The following is a 22378-nucleotide window of genomic DNA, read 5'->3' on the forward strand; positions in this document are numbered from 1 at the left end:
CCCCCCCCACACATACATATCTCTTTTCACCTGTATCAATAGTTCCCGTCATGTTTTAGCGTCTATTTTATTGCCAGTGGCGAATAATATTCGCACACACATCTGCCAAACAGAAATTTATGTCGCACAAGTGCTGCAGAGCGGGAAGACAATGACGTTGAAAAGGTGGGGGTGGGTTAAGGAGAACGAAAAACCAGCAAAAGAGAGTGAGAGGCTTGTACCTGATCCGTGTCCCCAATGCAAATATACTCTTTCACACACTCGCTCACATATGAATGCACTATGTGCTATTGTGATCTACGCCTATGGACAACAATGGCGATCATCATCATCATTGACTACAAGCCATTTATTGGCATATGGGTAGTAGCTTTATATTGTAGTTGTAGTATAGTTGGTAGTGTGGTACTGTGACGATCCAGGGTTGCCGAGGAATGATTCATTATACACATCTCGATGCAAACCATTATGCAAGTATATGCGGCTGATCCTCTTTGGGGTTTACTTTTATACCTAAACAATATAGACTTGTTCCAAAAGAAAACCGAAATGGAGATGTGTATGTGTGTGTGTGTATGAGTGAGTGTGTGGGTACGTTTTGTTATCATCATGGTCCCTCTTTGTAATATGGGGGGAGGGACCAGGAAGTGTGTGTGCGTGTATGTGGGTGGGTGGGTGTGCAGGTAGTAGAATTTTCACTATTCCGCCCGTGGACCTCTTCCGTTTTCACGTCACATGGTGGGTTGGCAATCTCTTGTGCTTTGGTTCCTTTCCGCTTATAACTACTTGTCCCCCACTTCTTTTTCTTCCTTCTTTTTTCAGTTTACTGCTCCCCTTTTTGTAATCCATTCTTTTTCTTTCTTCTTCTTTATACAACAACAACAACAACAACTCACAGGCTTCTTGAACACCCGTTGCACCGGTAACAGTTTATTCCCCGCTGTTCTCCCCGCTAACCTGATGCAACGCAATGCCGATGGACTGAAACTTGACAACCATTACCAGCTCAGGCACACTACTTTGACTCTCTTTTCGTTCTCAACAACAACACCCTTTTATTCATTCACCCACAAAGACCTTGATTGGACAATTCATTGGTATCATGCAAGTGGCTGAGACGACGAGACCATTCTCTTCCAACGAGATTACAACAACAAATGAACGATCGACTACGACTGGGATGACGCAGGTTGTGTCCGAAGAAAAGTACAATCTCTTGAAACGACAGCTTCGCGAAATTACCGAGGTAGCAACCATCCGATAAAATATGCTGGGGGCTAGGCACAGGTTGTGGTAACGGGTTGGTTTTGTACAGCGAAACGAGCTTTTGGTCAACGACCTGAGTCGAGCCAAGAAGCGGTTGAGACGTCTTGCCAAAGAGAAAAAGTAAGTTTTGGTTTATTGTTGTTGCATGATGGCTTCTTCTTTCTTCTTCTTACATTATCCTCTATCAGCATTCTACTGGATAAGCTCTGTCAGTATGACACTCACGCCCGATTCACGCACAAGAAAATATCCCATTCAATTGCACCCACAAGTACCGCAGCATCTACTGCTGTTGCCATGGAGATTGATGATATGGAAACCAATGTCGCTGACAATGGGATAATGATGGATAAAGGTAAGGAGAAGGAAGGAGATGATATGTATTTGGTAAAGAGACCGCGCGTTTTTCTGTTAAATGCTCATTTATCCCCCATACCACCAGTTACCTCCTCCCCACCGCCACAACTTGCACATCCCCCTACTCCTTGGCAGCCACCTCCTGCAGCACAATCACACGTATCAACTACTACCCATCTAACTCAACCACCACTACCACCACCGCAACCACAACAACAACCATCGTCATTATTATCATCATCATCATCGCCACCATCCACTATTACTACTACAACAACAACAACCAATCGTATTGATTCTTCACCTCCCCCACCTCAATCATTGCCACAACCACAACAACCACCACCAACGCAATCAATGCATTCTATCAGCTCCATTCTTTCGCCACAACCTACTTCATCTTCTCCACCACGTTCTATTTCCGATCCAAGCACAGCTTCCTCTTCATCCTCTCAAGGTAGTACAAGCCCTGCAGGTGTCACTGCTACTACTACTGCTACAGGTACCACTGCTGGCATTCCATCAGCAACAATGCAATCAGGTATGGGAGGTCCCAAGGTGGAAATCATGTATCAAGATGGTCGTATGGTGCCTTCATCTCGCCCAAAGAGAATGCGACGTGGTCCTGTTGAACCAAAAATGCGACGTGTGCAACCCCTAGAAAAGGATCCTGTCTCAGGGGAATACAAGCTGCCTGCCCGTGTCGGTATTCTTACAGTGCATTCACTGGGTCGTGTTGTTCCTTTGCCTACTTATCACAATGATCGTTACATTTGGCCCCCTGGTTTCAAAGTAAGCAGGTATGTATATAACCTATACACACATTTACAACATGATGACTCAATGCATACTATATAGAACCTATCTCAGCATGGTGGATCCCAGTGCCAATACCGTGTATACATGCTCTGTGGAAGAGAATGGTGAACAAGGACCAAGAGTATGTCAAACATCATGATCGTCTTTCAAGTATTCTCATATACATGGCATGTGCTTGCTTGTGTAGTTTCGAGTGGTGGCAGACGATTGCCCTGATCAGCCTATCATTGCCAACTCAGCTACTGGTGTATGGACTGCCATTGTCAAGCGAGCCAACGAGATCCGTAACAGGGAACATTCCAACTCTGGCAAGTAGATTCGCTTTGAAGGATGCCATGACCTCCCCCTATTAACACGCATCATACGAATAGCTTCTGGACCTGATTATTATGGCTTCACACACGCTACGATTGCGAAAATGATTCAAGATCTTCCAGGCACTGAGAATTGCATCAACTATGTGTGGCAACAATTTGGCGAAATGCATCAACGTACAGCAGCAGGTGTTGCAGCTGCAGCTGAGAAGAAAAAGATCAATCTGCAAATGATGGCAAGTTGGGGGGGGAGATTTGACAATGAGGATGACATTGTTTTGGCTAATGCGTTGTTGTCGTCCTCCTTTTTTAGGGAAGTGCCAATAAGCGTGCTCCTCCATCAGCAGCAGCGAGTGGTGATGGGTCAAGTAGCAATGGCTCTTCAAGTCCACCTGGTCCAGATACCGTTGCCAACCATGCCTCGTTACCTTCTCTTGCCGAATCAACTCCCATGGATACTGCATCAACCACTACTTCTACTCCTACGACTACCACTACTTCTTCTTCTACAGCACTCTCTGTTGATATGCTCACCACACCTACACCGGTGGATCATCGTCATCACCATCATCACCACCATGCGACCACCCCTGAACCACCTGTCGCCAATGTACAAGCTTTGGAACCTGTACCTGAAAACCATGCTTAGCATCGTTATACATATATACGCGTCCCCCTCATCTATATTTTCTACTTTTATAAACACACACAACAAGTTGCTATTTTTGCATAGTATAAATGCCACAACTAGTTTACAATCACCTGGGGAAAGATACTGAATTTGAGGTTTTACTTTCTTTTGTGTCATCCATCCCTCCTATTCTTCACGTCTATTTCTCGCATGAAAGTATTCTCGTGTAGTATCTGCCGATCGATCCATATTTATATGCGCAAAAAGAATGATCCTTTGAAATTCCTGACCGGAAAAAGACGAGGCGAAGTAAACCACTAGTACGGGTTTCAAAAGCTTATGGGAGCATCCGCCATGATATAAAAAGGAGAACCATCGTTCAATTTCTTATATTCTAGATTATTCGAGTGTCCCATCCACCCGTTTTGGTGTGTACTCCTCTACTCAATTAACGGCCATGTACAATGTACAATGATCATCAAGCAACGCTGAATCCCTTCTTGGTAGTGATAGCTAAAATGCAGCATGGTCAACAAGTATATACGCTTTGTCATCCAAATCGATTCAACACGTAGCTTTTATTGAAGATCATGCCGATCCTTGCGTTACTTTGATATCCAAGGAGCAGGGCATTGGTTGATCTTATCATTGACGAGCTATCATTTGTAGCACCTTAGTATTTGAACATGGTATGCATGCATTGGACCACCCAGCTATATAAACTCTAAAAGGGAAAATATGGTCAAAGAGAGGGTTGTACAAGAAAGGCAACGTTTCCGACAAGTTCCTTAAAACAAGCTTTCAAAGTTGTGGATAAAAGCGGTCATCGGGTGTAGATGTGTGTATATGACACGCTATTTTCCCTGAGCATTTCCCACAGACTTTCAATATATGGGTTTCCCACCATGACACTATTCTTCTTCCCGCTAGCACAACCCATTTCATCATACCACCCATGTACACATGGTCATTGTTTTTCATTACGCATGCACCACCACACTCTATACAGACACACACACACACAAAAGCGCGGGGGAGACAAGATCCTGAATCTTTGATCACGGGTGATGTAAAATGTTTGGAAGTGATTGTAAGCACGCGCGTGTGTGTGTGTGTGGAACCTTCCTTTTCTTTCTTTCCGTTTCAATTGTTTCCATTACAGAATTTCATAACGTTTGTTGTTTCAATCTTTTTGATGGTCTTGTGCGAGGTGCGAGGGCCAAGAAAGCGGCTCGGATCTCAAAAGTGTATGGATGATGATCATGATCAACATGGAATGAATACAGTAATGCGATCTTTTCTTTAGAGGGATATCCCGGATGGTGCAACAATAGAATATGTATATAAGCAAAACAAGCGAAAATCAACATACAAATATATATAGGGGGAGGAAGGCGGGGGAGCTAGTTTTGTTTGGGGTGATTCGAGAGAAAAACAAGAGTATAATAATATATAGAGACAAGGTGGGGGGGGTGGGGGAGGCGAAGGAGAAGAACAAATGAGCAACAACGAGGGTATAATGAATATCATAAGAAGGGCATATATACACTAATGGATGGGGGAAGAAACAAAGAAAGCGTGTGCTGAGGGTGATGATGATACTTCCATTAGGAGGACCATGATGGATAATCCACTGCAGGAGAAGAAGGAGAAGAAGAAGAAGACAATAACATCTTGATGGGTGGTAAGCGGTAAGAAGATGAGGATGAACGATAATCATCATCGGTTGGTGTTGAAGGTGGAGATAGTATTGCTGAAGGAGGGGGAAGTATGAGCGTGGGATCCGGCAAACATAACCCGATCCGATGGGCTGGAGGTAAAGCAGGATGATGATGATGATGTTGATGCTGATGATGATGGGGCGTCCCCAAACTCTGCCATTTTTGGTCAACCATAAACGGTAGGGGCTGGTGGTGGTGGTGGTGGTGGTGGTGATGTTGAGGATGATGGGCGTGTTGTTGTTGTTGTTGTTGAGGATCGTCACACATCATGTCATCACCATTATCACTACTCGTATCTGAACTTGCTGATGAGCACAATGCATCATCCATGAAGGGTTGTTGCTCTGGTGTACTTGCTGCTGTGGTATTGAGACTCTTTGCTTCATTATTCAATACGTTGACAAAGGCAGTTTCAGGGACACTTTCAGGATCCATTCGTTCAGCAGAAGATAATTCAACGCCATGTTGCTTTTCAATGTGTCGTGCCAATTGACCCTTTCTCCAAAAAGATTTGAAGCATGTAGGTGAAGGACAATGATGCAATTTAACAGTGACAGCAGCAGTAGCAGGAGTAGAATGGGATCGATGATGTTGTTGGGATGAAGATGAAGAAGAAGAAGAAGAGGAGGAGGATGTAGTTGATGAAGAAGATGATGAAATGGATGCTGATGTGGATTGATGGGATATGGAAGAAGCTCTTGATCGATGAGAGAGTGTTGATCCAGCATGGACAAATCGCAATATAGAGCAATGTTGTTGTTGTCGCATATAGGCTTCTTCATCATCTGGTGAGCGGGCCTTGGATGATGCTGATTGACGACGTACACGCCTACGTCTATGCAATAGAATGGATGGTGAAGCTACATGAGCACGTGCGTGGCGACTCAACTCGTCTGATCGCGCGAATCGCTTGTCGCAATGTGGAAATGAGCAGGCGTGAGGCTTCTCTCCAGTGTGCGTGCGGACATGTCGCACCTTGTGCTCGAGGCGGTAAAAGGATTTTGGGCAGTATTCGCATTGATGGGGGCGTTGACAAGCTGCTTGGGCAGATGGGGTTGTGGAAGAAGAATTATCCAAAGGGAGAGCCATGTTATAAGAGAGATGGAAATCAAAAGAAGGAAAAGAACCGATAGAATGAGTAGCCTTTATATTGGGTCGGCATGCACGTATATGCTTTCACCTATTCCGTTGCTTCACAAAGACCTGGCTATTGTAATTTATTTATGTGGGGGCATTGCCGGAACAGACTGCAGGGTGACACACACACGAGAGCCTTTTTGCATCACCAAAACAGGGCCATACTTTTTGCTTGTTCCTCGTGTTAAGTTAGCCCACTTTACAGCCCTAATATGAAGCTTAAAACTGACACGCTCATCATCATCATCGTCTTGTCCCCCACACCCCCAACCTAACAAACAACATGACTACCTACCACCCACCACCCTCTTTCCCTGATGACATTATTAAAAAGTGGCAAAGCATGCACTCACACTCCCCATCCACCCCTCCATCAAGTAATCATTCAATTACAAGCCCCTGTTGTGTACAATCCACATGTTCTTAATTGTTGCTATAGCAGCGTATACGTATACTCAGCTCTTTTCAGGGCTGAAATACCTTGCACAAAAATAGTTACATAAGCACCTCTAACGAAAAGCAACAAAAGTTATACAATTTTCGGTAAAAGCTACCGTCTCAATGCCTGTCTTTTTATTGTCGAATGAGAACAATGCAATGGGACAGCTATAGAGAGAGGTTCAAAAGGGTCCGTGCTTGAAGTTTGGATGTTGCAATAGAGAATCTAAGATGTGTGCCTGGATGAGGGGTCCTCCATTGTTTCACGACAGCTGTAGCCAGCAGTGTGTATCCAAATGCCCTGACGCTTTGGGTGACCTTTGATTACGGGGAGCTGCATGAGCTTATTCTCTATAAGGCAGCTTGACAGTGCACAACATCCCATCTTTATATATCACCCGCTTTTTCTATTGTAGTTAAATATGCGATACCCAGTTCCCGAGGCCACACGGTCAAAATGCATCATGTTGATCATCACCACCACCATCATTTCCACCGAAGCCCACCCACTTGCAGCCCCACCACATGATGTGAGGCAAAAATAATTTGCATCGATGTGCAGGTTTCCTCTTTTCTTTGTTCTCGCTTCCTCTTTTTACTGCTGCTCGATTTATAGGGTATCATTGAATATAGGCTGTAGTGGTAGAAAATCAATTTCATCGGGATACATGTATACGTGTTTATAGGTATATCCCTAACGTAGTGTGTCAAGCAAGTTGTAGCCTGCAAGTGCGTGTAATGTGATATGCACGACATGTTGTACACGCATGGTCGTATTTGTGTAATCAAAAGGAACAATACTTCAGCATAGGATGAGAAGGATAAAGAATGATAAACGAGATGTTGATATGCATATGCATATTACCCCATCCCTTTCCTTCTATTTTGCTGATGTTGCCGCAATCTTGTGCTTCATCAAATCACTTAGTTGCATAGGTGCTTGGTTGCATTGTGTGTGCTTCATCAAATCACTTACATGCATAGGTGCTTACCACCACCCCATCATCATCACCATCGTCGTCATCATCATCATCACTGCTACGTACGACCGCATCATCTCATCTAGTATCCGCTTTGTTTTGATTCTGCCGATGTACTTGCCATGGGCTCTTTTGTGCTAGAGATCACTATCCACTGCACATAGCCGTTGCCTTTTACCCACTACCAGCCATAACGAAGATGCTCGAACCTTCCTCAACATCCCCTATATGACCCAAAGAAGAAACTAAAACGGCGTTGCGTAATGAACCCAATCTTTTCTGCAATGTATGATGATGATGCATTTGAAGGCAGGATTGATCGGGGGGAAAGCAAGTGTGGGGTGCATGGCCATCACCATCAAAGAAAGTGTGTGTGTGTGTGCACAAAGAAGCAGCATGAGCCGATTTTTAATCCGTCTTATCGTGATCCATTGTATACACAATCTAATTGGCGTTGGTGCACCAATCATAATTTCTTTTGGCCAATATAGTCCCTATTCTTTGATTTAGCTTTTGTCGTCGTTTGCTTCAAGGTTACCATCCAGCACCCATGATGAGCGTGGAAATAGGATTGAAACCGTGATCGCTATAACAAGGAGTATATAAGTGTGACAGCAATGTGTTTCAAAAAGAAAAGGTTTTGGTGCCGTAAAAGCAAAAAGCGGAAACAAAAAGAAACAGCCAATATGCAGGTTGGGTTTAAAGATTTTCACCCGGCACATTTTACCCACCATCCCAAAGGCGATCACGGGGGTATTGGATGGTCGATCCCTTGCTGCTGCTGAGAATATTGCTGAGCCAAATGGCGATCTGTTTTCATTGCAAAATGGTAAGACCTCACGATTTGACCCTTCAAATAAAGCAACCCTCCCATTGCCAAGGATCCGATGCTATGGTTTTTGTTGTTGCTGTGATGTAATCTCCTTGCTGCTTCTTGTGTCGTTCATGCTCGAACCCCTTTGGAAGAAGCTTGCTTATATGTGGCTCATCGTATTTACACGGCTAGAAGATTAATCCAAGCCTCCTTTGTCCTCGTTAATATACATTAGCTGCTTTTTTATTACAAGCCATTCTATATTGTTTCGGGTTTGTTAGCAAGCTTGCATGTGATGGGTATAGTCTGGGTGTGGATTAATCCTTTTTGGGGTTACCATTCAACGATCAAAAGCTACAATAAGCAGCTGATCGCGCGAATGGATCAAGCATAGGTGTGGTTGTTTGGCAAGATGAGGCTAGTCTGATGCAAATTGGCCATATTGTACATACACTACAAGAATGTCCGCCGAACTAGCCGATGGCTATTTGGGATGCTGTCTCACATTTTGGGGACTACAACATTACATCTTTTTACTTGCGAGAACCAAACTATTTAGAGCAATCAGGGAAAAGGGGAAGAAGGGCGGCGTCAATACATGTTACAAAGAGGAGGAATTGGACCGGGTAAAGTGCAACAAAGAAATACATTTTGACACGAGAATAACATCGGTTGGTTTATTCCAAAAGAGGACGTCGATCATCCGCGGAGCACACTCTCTTTGGTGCGTTTTTGTGGATCTGTGTGTATCCCACCAAACTTATGTGTAGCTGTCTTTAGGCCCCTTTGAAGTCTTCTTTCCCCTTTTCCTTTTTTCTTTCACAATTCTTTCTCGTATGTCCTCGACATTGGCCATCTCTGCAGCAACACCATCTTCCTCCTCTTCTTCATCTTCCTCCTCCCTTTATTTACAGTCGTCCCCACCACCATCGCCACCAATATCAAAGGAACCTTCTTCGTCCATACACATCAACCACTCTACCGACGACGACACCGATTACAACATGCGATTTCTTCCACCACAACCACCCTCATCATCACCATCGTCAAGGAAACATACAAGCAAAAAATATACCCAACATCGTCGACGGCGTGATTGCTATCAACGTTTACAGATTATCATCCAAGAGAATGAACGCATAGAACGAGAAGAACATGAAGCTATGTTGCGCAAAGCACCTAATGTCATTGCCCGACGATCTCCTAGCCAAGAAAAGCCGAGCATTCTTGTCAAGACACCAGCCATCACCACTCCACCTGAATCACCTACCACACCATCCTCCCCTATCACGCCTACCAACAATGAATTCTTAAAGTCATCAACACCCTCATCACAACCACCACGGCAATCAGTACGCTTTGCACCAGATCCACCCAAAGTCTTTCACTGTTCAACATCAACATCCCCGATAACCAAGCTGCGGAACTTTTTACACTTGTTCTCAGACTGAAAGGATGAATCGGCCTATTTATTGCGCCCCATCCCATCCCATCCTCCCCATATCATCATTGCAAAAAACAACACAAACGCACACACACACACATAGCATATCCATGTGAATAATCATCCCCCGCTTGAAAATTCAGTAGCATTCCCTTGTCCTTTCTGCGATATCTCTTTTTTTCATTCATCATGTAATATACTACATTCATCTTCTTAGTCCTATAGTGAAAAAGAAAATGTTTCAAATGTCAGCATGTGTGTAATGTCCGCGTGTGAATCAAATGCACGGGCGGGTATCATTTCGTCGATCGCCCAAACCTTACCTGGCGTCCTTTCAGCGTTCGTGTGATGATTTGATCAGGCGTGCTGCATAAATTAGGGGGTTTGGTTAGAGACTGTATATGATAACGTAGTGCATACGTCGATCTTTTTCCCCCTCCGCATTTCTCACACGCTTTTTTCTCATTGCCGCCGATCTTCCCGTCATCCTATTCAACCCTGATCGACACACACTCTTTTTTTTCTCTCTCCACCCCCCCCATTCCATCCCCATCTTGATTTTCTCCTCCGCGCACTTGATGGTCCGATAACGCAAACTTACATGACGTGGACAACGGCACCCCAACCAGACAAAGCATCTCTGTCTTGAGCATTCAACAATGCTTGTGAAATGGTTTCGAACAAGTCCTCTGGTTCAAGATCGGGTTCCCACAATGATTCGCACATGCCATACAAGTTGGGTCCTGCTGTACCGCTCACAACAAAGTCTTTGGCGAAATTGATACATCCAATAAGATCCATGGAGCATATGAATGGCTGATTGTCCTTGCCCAATCCTGCAACCACTGGCTCCACAAAGTAGGGTCCAAATCTGTAACACATCATGTCAATCGGGATGTTACCAAAACAATCATCATCATCATCATCATCCTACCGTCGTTCATAAAGAGTGGATGACACCATGTGAGCTAATGTCTTGGGTTCAATCTCTCGTTCTTCACGCATCTTGTACATGTTGATTTTGAAACGGAAACGTTCAGCACTATCATAACCATCATCATCAGCTCGTTGTCGTATGTATGTATGTATGTCGTCTTGTGTATTCAAGCTTCAAAGGTGGGTGGGTGTGCTTACAGTGTGAGGACGTCTGTGGCAAGACCTGGAAGGCCAATAAACGATTTTTCGGCACCTCTAAAGATCTTTTGGAATTCGGTCGATACGGTCATGAATTGCTGGCCGAGACGCTTGTCAGCTGCGATGGCGACACAGTTCTTTCCCACCATGGCTACCACCGAGCCACCATTGTATTGCATAATCGACTAGGAAAAAGTGTCAATCAAAGGTCATCCGTTGTTGTTCTTGAAGCAGTTTTCTTTCAATCGTACCATGGTTGCGAGTGTGTTGTTATTGGAAGGGTTTGGGAAAAGAAAAAAGGGGAATGAGTACGTGTAGGTATTGCGTAAAGAACAGGTGGTTGCTGAAATTGCCCTGATACCTGCGTGTGCGCGTAACGCGTAAGGCCTCAAGCGGAGTCCAGGTTACGTCATCCAAGTCCATTCTACTTCATGCAGAGGCTGATCTCATTTGCTTTACGTTGCATAAACCATCATCATGTTCAATCATTGATCCTGCTATAAGGTAGAACAAGCACATCGCTCGTGGTAGCGTAGTCTTTATCATATTAGAACACATTCAGATAGCTAGAGATAACATTCTCCTGCATCACCATGCATCCAATAAATCATCATCCATCAAACCTAGTCTTTGTGATCCTGGTACATTTCTTTGTCAAAAATTAATGCTGCTCTCTAAGAACCTGTTTTATTCATGGACATTCAATCACACCAAGGCCTGTCAAACATTCCACTGCTGGTGAAGATGGCGCATCCCAACAAGCATTTTATCACTCTTTAGCTTCTTGTTTGCGATCACAGAAATACTCACGCCCACCATGAGGGTATAGACAAGATGAATGTTGTCGCCCATTGTTCAACTCCCACACATCTCTTTCTTCCATCATCATCATATTACTCTTCGATCGCTGGAACATCAATGCCCTTGGTAAGTGCCATGGTGGGTGATCCTCTTTGTGAGCGATCCATGTACTCATACTTGCGATGATCTTTAGCCTTCATTGTTTTCCTACTTTCATTGTTGTTGTTGTCATTGTGATATTCGGCTCTTTTATTAAGGTAAAACCTCATCATCTTACTTAAATGAAGCATATACTCACATTGCCTGGGATGTAGCTATTATGTATGCATCTGTAAAGTTAGATCAGACAGCAGATTTTATTACAGTCCGCAGGTGGTGGTGATAAAACGGCTTCCCTCATCACTACTGCAACCGGCAAAAAGCATTTGTCTTGGATCTTGTATTAAGACCAAATATAAGTGATGGAAGCAGTAGAACAATTTTTCGTCATCTTCAAGAAGAAAGAGTAAGCACATAGCAAGATCAAGAGATACACATGCTGTATTACCGTCAGCTCTTGCAAGATTAGTCGTGCCAACTGATCAGGGACGTTATATCAACCCAATGATCAACAAGCAAAAAAAAGCTATACCAGAGCTACGTGTACAAGGGAGGTATGCTTACACAGCATATGTCTTTGGAGGGGCTGCCAATTACAAACGAGATCCAAGAATACGAATGAAATGCGTCCAAGGCCATGGCACCCCTATTGACGACGAAGAGATACTCTCGCGTCCCGACGAAGGATAGAAGATGCTTTGGATAAGATGCCTTGTTCATTTATAAAATACCATTTCAAACATGAAAAAGCAAAAGTGGATGGTTAGATGCTGAGTGTGGAGGGAAATGGTGTCAAATGAAAACTTGGACGACCACATTTCTTCTTGATTGAGGATGAGAGCTTGTGAGCACAACGATGGTGGTCATTATACTTGGATAGGCTCTCTTTATTGTTATGAAAACGGTACTTTATTATCGATGAGCAACTCTTTACATGTACCATAATCCAGTATACAATATAGGGTAAGTGATTCATTATATGCTCCGGCGAATTGATGTGGATCCGATCACAGGCACCAGCACTTCTTTTCCCGTTGCTATACAACACACCACCATCACCACCACACCGACACAATGAACAGCAATGGGCAACCACCACCACCAGCATCGATGCCTTTCCAAGGTCAACCTGGTGCTCCTCGTCCACCACCACCATTCATGCCAGGACCTCCATTACCACCCAACTGGCAAATGACTATGACTCCACAAGGCGAAGTGTATTATTACAATGCTGTTACGGGCGTTACTTCATGGACACGACCTATCGATCCAGTACTGACAGCACCAGCAACTCAACAAACGCCTGATCAAGCTTCCAATGCGACTGATTCCAAAAAGAAACAGAAAAAGACAAAGTATGACAAAGGCGTGTAGTGTATAGTGGGTACTACTTGACAGCTCACACCACCACCATTGGATATTAGGAAACCCATTCCTGGCACCGAGTGGCTGCTTGTACGAACATCAGATGGATTGGAATTCTATTTCGACAAGGCCAACAAAAAATCAGTTTGGGAGATGCCAGAGGAATTGAAGGAACCCATCGAGAAGCTCAAGGAACAAGAACGTGTGGAAGAGGAGGAAAGTCGCAAGAGGAAGTTGCAAGAACAAGAAGCTGAGGAGAATGATGATTCCAAACGTCCAAAGACTGATCAAGAGGAGCAAGAACCAGAGGAGACCACAGAGTAAGTGTGATTATTTTATTCATTCGAGGAGACTAAGAGGTTGTTTCATAGAATGACAGAGGAGGATATCATGTGGCAATTGCAGAATATGGATCCAGAAGAAATGGAAGCTATGGGCATCAATGTTGAAGGTGACAACAAAGAACCCACACCTTCAGAGGAAGAACAACAGCAACAGCCACCAGCACCTCAAAATGATACTGCAGCACAAGCACAAGAAGCACCATCATCATCAGCACAGCCGATTGAAAGTAGCACCGGCCCCCAGATATCAGATGAAGAGAAGATTGAGCTTTTCACAGTGAGTATTGGGCACGTGATTCTAATCCTTATCATGGGCTTATTTGTTTGTTTGTACGCCTCATATAGCAAATGTTGACTGAGAAGAATCTCGATCCATTCTCCACATGGGAAAAGGAACTACCCAAATTCATCAATGACGAGAGATATGCATGTAAGTGATGATGGTATCCATGCGTTGCATGAGATCAACCCTGTTGATCCATTGTATGATGTATAGTGCTCCCACATGGCAAGCGAAAGAACCTGTTCAACAACTATTGTCGTGTGCTGGCAGAGGAACAAAAAGCAAAACGACCACAGAAGAAGGTAAGTAACGGAGGGAGGCTGTTGTTGACAGAGAGAGCAAAGGAAAGAGACTCATCACGATGCGCTCTATTTAGTCACCCGAAGAGGAATTCATGTCACTTTTGACACAAGAAGCCACCACCAAGATGTATTGGGATGATTTTCGTCGAAAGGCAAAGAATGATCCTCGTTTCAAGGCCATCCGTGAATCAAAGACGCGCGAAGCAATGTTCAGAGACTATGTGAAAAAGCTGCGCAAGGAGAAGGAATCGGGTGGATCATCACGACAAAGAGAAGCTGCATACAATGAATTATTACGGGAGACCAAAGATATCCAGCCTGGAATGAGGTGGCGTGATGCCAAGTTGATATTGGAAAAGGACAACCGTTACCATGCCATTGAATCCAAAAGATTACGCGAGGATCTTTTCCGTGACTACTTAGAAGAGCTAGAAGATAGCAGGGGACGATGATTGATTTATTTGTGAAACAATGGAAAAAACAGCTGCATAAATTACACACAACCTCCTCTTCTCTCCCTTGTATTTCATTTTTCTCGCCTCTCTCTCTCTCTCTCTTTCTTTACACCAACCACTTTTCGACACCATGCCTGAATCAGAGACGTTTTCGTTTCAAGCTGAGATCTCTCAGTTGATGAGTCTTATCATCAACACCTTTTATTCCAACAAGGCAAGAAATCAACATTATGAGTGATGTACATATATACAGCATGTCCTAAAATAGGAAATACATAGGAAATCTTTTTGCGTGAGTTAATCTCGAACGCGTCAGATGCTTTGGACAAGGTGCGATATCAATCATTGACGGATCCTTCGGTGCTTGACTCGCAAAAGGAGCTCTTTATTCGCATCACGCCTGATAAACAACACAATGTCTTGTGTATCCGTGATACGGGTGTTGGCATGACAAAGGCTGATTTGGTCAACAACCTTGGTACCATTGCAAAATCCGGCACAAAGGCATTTATGGAGGCATTGTCTGCTGGTGCTGATATCTCCATGATTGGTCAATTTGGTGTGGGTTTTTATTCTGCCTACTTGGTGGCTGACAAGGTGCAAGTGATCACGAAGCATAACGACGACGAGCAATACATTTGGGAATCCGCTGCTGGTGGTCACTTTACTATCACCCTTGATGAAGTCAATGAGCGCTTGGGTCGTGGCACCGAATTACGCTTGTTTATGAAAGAGGATCAGCTTGAATATCTTGAAGAACGACGTATCAAGGATGTTGTCAAGAAGCATTCAGAGTTCATCTCCTATCCAATTCAACTTGTTACCGAAAAGGAGGTTGAAAAAGAAGTGCCCGATGAAGAAGCTGAACAAGAAGCCAAGGAAGATGAAGAAAAGCCGCGTATTGAAGAGGTCAAAGATGAGGATGAAGAGAAGAAGCCCAAGACAACCAAGATCAAAGAAAAGGTCATTGACACTGAGGAGCTTAACAAGACGAAGCCTATCTGGACCCGTAATCCTGAGGATGTCAAGCCTGAGGAGTATTCACAATTTTACAAGGCACTCACCAATGACTGGGAAGATCAACTTGCTGTCAAACACTTTTCAGTGGAAGGTCAGCTTGAATTCCGTGCCATTCTTTTTGTCCCACGTCGTGCACCATTTGACATGTTTGAAACCAAAAAGAAGCGCAATAACATTAAGCTTTACGTACGACGTGTATTCATTACAGACGACTGTGAAGATTTGATCCCTGAATGGCTCAACTTTGTTAAGGGTGTCGTTGACTCGGAAGACTTGCCACTCAACATTTCTCGTGAGATGCTTCAGCAAAATAAGATCCTCAAGGTTATCCGCAAAAACCTTGTCAAGAAGTGTTTGGAAATGTTCAACGAGATTGCCGAAGACAAGGACAACTTCAACACCTTTTATGAGGCATTCTCAAAGAATCTTAAGCTTGGTATCCACGAGGACAACCAAAACCGCAACAAGCTTGCTGATCTGCTACGCTACTATTCCACCAAGTCAGGTGACGAGATGACATCGTTCAAGGATTATGTGACCCGTATGTCTGAAAAGCAAAAGAACATTTACTACATCACGGGTGAATCACGTGCCTCTGTGGAGAATTCGCCTTTCCTCGAAGGCTTCAAGAAGCGTGGGTTTGAAGTGCTTTTGATGACGGACCCCATTGACGAATACTGCATCTCGCAGCTACGTGAATATGAGGACAAAAAGTTGGTGTGCATCACAAAGGAAGGTGTCGAGCTTGAGGAAGATGAAGATGAAAAGAAGCGACTCGAAGAAGAAAAGAAGGAATACGAGCCACTTTGCAAAGCCGTCAAGGATACGCTTGGTGACAAGATTGAAAAGGTTATCATTTCTGATATCCTTACCACATCACCCTGTGTGCTCACCACCGGTCAATTTGGATGGTCGGCCAATATGGAACGTATCATGAAGGCACAAGCTCTACGTGACAGCACCATGTCCAGCTATATGGCATCCAAAAAGACACTCGAGCTGAATCCCAATCATGGCATTATCAAGGCACTCAAGCAAAAGTTTAGTGAAGATTCCAGTGATCGCACCGTGAAAGATCTTACGCAGCTGTTGTATGAGACCGCGTTGTTGACATCAGGCTTTTCACTCGATGACCCATCCAACTTTGCTTATCGCATTTATCGTATGGTCGCCCTTGGCTTGAGCATTGATGAAGATGATACGGCCATGGAAGAAAATAGCACAGCACAAGCAGCTTCAAGTGGTGATCAACCTGCTGGTGAGACATCGAAGATGGAGGAAGTGGATTAAGATCGTAAGAATAATAGTCGTAGTATCCTACCAGATTGAACAATAAAATCCTTTTTGTAAGATCTAAAAGTGTAATGCCTCTCAATAAGAACCCATATAACAAATCTTGTTTAGAAAATAGTATTGTTTTTATAATATACATATACGCTAACATTCATAAACTAGTAATCATCCCACCCATGCCAACGGGCTCACATAGCAACATCGCGTCTCCATAGGTCATCAAATGCTGTATCCATCATACTCCATATACGATCAATAAGCCATGCTTATGTGTGCTCGTTGGAATCAATGTCACCGACCTCCAGCTCCTGAACACTACTACCCGGCCAGGAATAAGAGATACATGCAAACGAATGTGATCCTTATGGTAATAGCATGACCGAGCCCAGTCCATGTCGAAAGCTCACCTCTCGGATATAAGGTTCATCCCACACTTGTTGTTCGTGGATGATTCTTCTTGCTTCCTTGATTGATGTTGCCTGCTCAATACATAATCATATAGCGCAGATCATTATATAGCAGTAGAAAAGCAACTTTTTGACTTACGTATTTATGCAAATGCATGTACCTTTGCAAGTCTTGTGGCATGGTGGGGCAGTAATCCTTCTTCTGGTAATCCCGTATCATCCGTAGTTCTTGCTTTGTAAACGATTTGTCGATGTCATAGCTCTTGTCATACGGGTCAAGCACGAAAGAATGGCACAAGCTAATGTAGGCATGTATATGGTTATAAACGTGATAGCAGATCCGGATGATGATACTCACTGTTCTTTTTTGAACTTGACGCCGTATTCATATAATCTATCCTCAACGCATGTCCCCGTCTCCAGTGCCCATTTCTTGCTTTCTCTATCTCCTTGCAGCTCTACCAGGCGAAGATTGCTTGTATGGTGGTGTACTTGATAGCTGATGAGGAATCATCCACTGGAATCCGTGGCGTGTACTTATGTCACCTACAAAGGAGGCCCAATTCCCTATCAGATTGAGAGGTTGCCTTTTGCCTACAAAGATACATACCACAAAGGGTCCATCAAGGAACAAAGCCAGATGTCATTAGGCAACAATGAGCATGCCAAGTGGTAAAGTAATGATGTGAGCTATAGATGAATGCATGAGGACCCTCGTTTTGGGAATCATCTAAAGGCTATCCTTGAGACTTACCAAAGGCCACTGATGATGATATGAATACAAGTAGAAAGAAAGGGCGTATGATAGTGTTGGTGACAACAGCCTTGTTTATATGTGATTGGGCGTGGGAATTGTAGTCATGATGGATCAAACCGATAAAGTGGTCAAGTACCATGGAGTACTGAGTCAAAGTGGTGGAAAAGTAACGGCATTCCAAGAAGCTTTTCCAGCACACTTGGCTAGTGCAGAGCAACACAGCGGCCACTTGATACAGGCTGGGACTTGAACCCAATGAGATGATGATGATGCCCCAACTTGCATTTGCCTGACCAAAGAAACCTATTCAATTCATTATTAGCACACACATACAATAAACACCCTTTTCATTGTTTGTTTCATTGTACTTGCCTTTTCCATATACACAAAGATCCGTTGTTGTTGGTTACTGGAAACCGAAAACCATGGTGTAGTGTTGTTGAGCCGAAACAAAACGCCAAACCAGCCAACGTCTTGAAACCAAACCTGCCCTCTATACAAGCTGACGCGTCAATGGAACCAATTCGGCTGCAACATTGGACTCTGAATGTACCTTTTGACACCAAGCATAGAATGGGAGTAGCAACGAACAAAAGGAAGCAACAATATCGCCATGGCAACCACCAACCACCTACCACGCTCATTCCTCAGCACTTGGACACGGCTCACTCCCTGACAATGCACGTTCACAACTATATTAATACCTCACAGCCAACAAGAGCACTCTTCTATAATACATTACCATGATCGAGATGTCGTAAATGGAATAAGGAAAGGTGGGAGAAAAAGAAGAGAAGCGTTTTCTCAAGTCGTGGAGCTGCTGTCCTCCAAGTTTAAATCCCCCTACTGCTACTACACTGAGGCCACTCAATGACCCCACATACACCATCCACCCATCGTCATCATCACCCTCACGATAGACAATTGGTACACGTAAATACAAGAAATGATGATCCTCACGTATAGCAAAAGGGTGTGTGCCATTTTACACTTTACATGATAATGATGATCCAACAACAGCCATTACCTTACTACCAGATTAGCTCGAATCATGAAAGCTGAATGATGGGCATGCTGGGCTGGAGCAGAACAATCATTCGTGTGCATTAGATTGGGTAACAATGGAGAATGGGAGGACTAGGTTATTAGCTGCCATTTTGAACTATTCCTGAATAGTGTACAAGAATCATGCATCGCCTGTGCTGAATGACTCAAGTTACACAAACACGCCCTCTGCATCTTTTGCTCTATTATAGTCATACTACTTTACATTAAACAAAGACCACTTCTCATATAGCATCACGCTTACAAACATAAAGGCGCCTGTATCTCCAAACTTTACAATCAAACGTGGGCTCTTTAATAGATCAACGTGCTTGTCGGGGTCAAAGGAATCTTGTGTCAAAGTATGAAGTTCATCGTGGGCGATCCCAGATTTCGCAATGTCGCTACCAGCCAAACTGGATCTGGGGGTCGACCTCTTGAACTTTTTTCGACGACGACCAAAAAAATATTTTTTGGGCTAGTTGCGACATTGAACGCGAAACTTTCACACAAGGTGCTGTTGGCCAAGCCGAGCCCATTGCTCTAATAAAAACCGCATGTTTCATTGTAGGATCTTGAGATATGGGCGTCTTTATGTTTTCACTATGCTGTAAGCGTGATGCTATATGAAGAGTGGTCTTTGTTCATTGTCAAGTAGGTGGACCCTGGCAGAGCAAAAGACGCAGAGGGACCTCTTTGTGTAACTCAGCTACTTTGCATGACTAGAAGGATGGAAGGATGATACTGTATACTATTGACAATATCCCATACATTGCGAGCTAACAGCCATTTCCTCACAATCGGCAATGTTGTCCACTCTATGACATGTGGGCGATACTCCTGCTTCAGACATTCATTTCCATGATTGGATTATGTTGATCCGAGTTGATTTGGCTGAGCTACGCTCATACAAGGTTACTTCAGTTGAGCAACATAGAGCATGGTTAGATGTGTGGATTGATGTAATCCTTCTTTGGCTGTATCTCGGTCAAATCAACTCGGATCAACATAATCCAATCATGGAAATGAATGTCTGAAGCAGGAGAATCGCCCACATGTCATAGAGTGGACAACATTGCCGATTGTGAGGAAATGGCTGTTAGCTCGCAATGTATGGGATATTGTCAATAGTATACAGTATCATCCTTCCATCCTTCTAGTCATGCAAAGTAGCTGAGTTACACAAAGAGGTCCCTCTGCGTCTTTTGCTCTGCCAGGGTCCACCTACTTGACAATGAACAAAGACCACTCTTCATATAGCATCACGCTTACAAACATAAATGTGCCTGTATCTCCAAACTTTACAATGAAACGTGGGGTTTTTAATAGAGCAATGGGCTCGGCTTGGCCAACAGCACCTTGTGTGAAAGTTTCGCGTTCAATGTCGCAACTAGCCCAAAAAATATTTTTTTGGTCGTCGTCGAAAAAAGTTCAAGAGGTCGACCCCCAGATCCAGTTTGGCTGGTAGCGACATTGCGAAATCTGGGATCGCCCACGATGAACTTCATACTTTGACACAAGATTCCTTTGACCCCGACAAGCACGTTGATCTATTAAAGAGCCCACGTTTCATTGTAAAGTTTGGAGATACATGCACCTCTATGTTTGTAAGCGTGATGGTATATGAAGAGTGGTCTTTGTTCATTGTCAAGTAGGTGGACCCTGGCAGAGCAAAAGATGCAGACGGTTCTGGCATTGGGCAACCGTAGTTTGAATGAAGGATGGTGCAAGTAGCAAAGCCCGCTTTCGGAGCAGACATGAGTATAGGACGTCCAAGATGAAGGTTCCGTGTTAGAAAAAGTTCCTGGTTGTGGATTCCTTTTTCAAGGCTGCGTGTTCTTTGTTCGTGGCCAACTTCATGATTGTTCCCTATTAATGATTGAACAAGTACAGCACCCTGACATCGATCTCCATCACGAAACAATGGCATCAATGTCTACCATCACAGTACTCTTTCCAGTCAATTATCACATTTTGCGCCCATATCAACATCATCTCCATTCCAAAGTATGCCATTTTCCAATCATGCAAATAAAGATCGAATTGTATTCATTGTGGGTGTATACGATACTTTTAACGATAAGGATGTTCAGCTTGCAAGTTTCTATACAAGGACATGTTAGCGTGAATTGTACAATAGCAATCCTTTTATTTCTCTTACCTGGCAATCTCAACCTCCCACTTGTCACCGTTAGCCAAAAGCTTTTCCTTGTTGTAAAGCAATTCCTCGTGTGTCTCGGTGATGTACTCGTAGTTGGCGGTTTCCACAATAGCATCAACTATTCCTTTTTGTTAATATCCCATCCTTTATACCTGCATCATCTCATTTACCTGGGCATGCCTCTTGACAGAAACCACAGTAACTACAAGGAAGGATCGACTATGTTAGAAGATGCAATAGAGGGTCATCATGATCAATATCTACTCACATGCACTTGGTCATATCGATATCATAACGGGTAGTGCGACGAGAGCCATCTTCACGAGGTTCAGCTTCGATGGTGATAGCTTGAGCAGGGCAAATGGCTTCACAGAGTTTACAAGCGATACAACGTTCTTCACCTATCGCATGGCATTAATGATTCCATCCTTTGTCATACATGCAATAGCCTCTCTCTCTTACCAGTAGGATAACGACGAAGAGCGTGCTCACCACGGAAGCGAGGAGACAAAGGACCCTTTTCATAAGGATAAAAGATGGTGTAGGGAGGACGGAAGAATTGTTCCAAGACGACCCACATGCCTCGCATCAATTCGGTCAACAATAAATGGCGTGCAGCGATATCAAGAACACCAGGAGCCTTGTAGTCGGATGGTGTAGGTTTATTATCTTGCACTGGTGCAGCGTGACGGACAACAGTTGAGTTACTGAAACGTGCCACTTGGCTGGCAATGGGTGCACCCATGAATCGTGTGGTCGTGCCAACGGCTGCTACAATAGATAGATACGCATCGTCAGTTTCCACCGCTACCACCACCATAACAACAACAGCAACCCATTGGCTTTGACATGGCATCGGCAGCCCCCATGATTGTATTGATGCTGACCTGCAGGAATAGCGCGACGTTGAGTGGTGCGAACAAGGGTTGCCAATGGAGACGACAATCTGAAAGCGTTCATGATTGGTATGTAAAAGAGTGGGGAGTATTGTG

The 22378-nt window shown here is 43.9% G+C and overlaps 7 protein-coding genes across 7 annotated transcripts; 4 read left to right on the top strand and 3 right to left on the bottom strand.

Annotated features, from left to right (window-relative positions):
* Nucleotides 1-1102: 1102 nt before the first annotated feature.
* O0I10_003790 (uncharacterized protein) lies at nt 1103-3405 on the top strand (the record flags this gene model as incomplete). Its single annotated transcript, XM_058483857.1, has 8 exons — nt 1103-1246; nt 1316-1386; nt 1455-1621; nt 1709-2423; nt 2482-2563; nt 2630-2750; nt 2814-2992; nt 3070-3405. 8 exons carry the CDS (start codon nt 1103-1105, stop codon nt 3403-3405), a joined length of 1815 nt encoding a protein of 604 aa, XP_058345246.1.
* A 1589-nt stretch (nt 3406-4994) lies between these two features.
* O0I10_003791 (uncharacterized protein) lies at nt 4995-6197 on the bottom strand (the record flags this gene model as incomplete). Its single annotated transcript, XM_058483858.1, has 1 exon — nt 4995-6197. One exon carries the CDS (start codon nt 6195-6197, stop codon nt 4995-4997), a length of 1203 nt encoding a protein of 400 aa, XP_058345247.1.
* Nucleotides 6198-9313: 3116 nt separating this feature from the next.
* On the top strand, nt 9314-9928 carry O0I10_003792 (uncharacterized protein; the record flags this gene model as incomplete). Its single annotated transcript, XM_058483859.1, has 1 exon — nt 9314-9928. The coding sequence occupies one exon, from the start codon at nt 9314-9316 to the stop codon at nt 9926-9928; it is 615 nt and encodes a 204-aa protein (XP_058345248.1).
* Nucleotides 9929-10134: 206 nt separating this feature from the next.
* Nucleotides 10135-11309, bottom strand: O0I10_003793 (uncharacterized protein; the record flags this gene model as incomplete). The annotated part of the gene is made up of 6 exons (XM_058483860.1): nt 10135-10140; nt 10245-10287; nt 10523-10792; nt 10856-10963; nt 11056-11240; nt 11307-11309. The coding sequence occupies 6 exons, from the start codon at nt 11307-11309 to the stop codon at nt 10135-10137; spliced, it is 615 nt and encodes a 204-aa protein (XP_058345249.1).
* Nucleotides 11310-13029: 1720 nt separating this feature from the next.
* Nucleotides 13030-14701, top strand: O0I10_003794 (uncharacterized protein; the record flags this gene model as incomplete). Its single annotated transcript, XM_058483861.1, has 6 exons — nt 13030-13310; nt 13380-13640; nt 13692-13941; nt 14010-14094; nt 14161-14249; nt 14324-14701. 6 exons carry the CDS (start codon nt 13030-13032, stop codon nt 14699-14701), a joined length of 1344 nt encoding a protein of 447 aa, XP_058345250.1.
* Nucleotides 14702-14834: 133 nt separating this feature from the next.
* On the top strand, nt 14835-17014 carry O0I10_003795 (heat shock protein 83; the record flags this gene model as incomplete). The annotated part of the gene is made up of 2 exons (XM_058483862.1): nt 14835-14918; nt 14984-17014. 2 exons carry the CDS (start codon nt 14835-14837, stop codon nt 17012-17014), a joined length of 2115 nt encoding a protein of 704 aa, XP_058345251.1.
* Nucleotides 17015-21298: 4284 nt separating this feature from the next.
* On the bottom strand, nt 21299-22346 carry O0I10_003796 (NADH dehydrogenase [ubiquinone] iron-sulfur protein 8, mitochondrial; the record flags this gene model as incomplete). Its single annotated transcript, XM_058483863.1, has 6 exons — nt 21299-21329; nt 21387-21504; nt 21557-21588; nt 21655-21787; nt 21849-22157; nt 22274-22346. The coding sequence occupies 6 exons, from the start codon at nt 22344-22346 to the stop codon at nt 21299-21301; spliced, it is 696 nt and encodes a 231-aa protein (XP_058345252.1).
* Nucleotides 22347-22378: the final 32 nt, after the last annotated feature.

This window comes from Lichtheimia ornata, assembly GCF_029851405.1.
Source record: "Lichtheimia ornata isolate CBS 291.66 chromosome Unknown scaffold00013, whole genome shotgun sequence".
Classification (NCBI taxonomy): Eukaryota; Fungi; Mucoromycota; class Mucoromycetes; order Mucorales; family Lichtheimiaceae; genus Lichtheimia; species Lichtheimia ornata.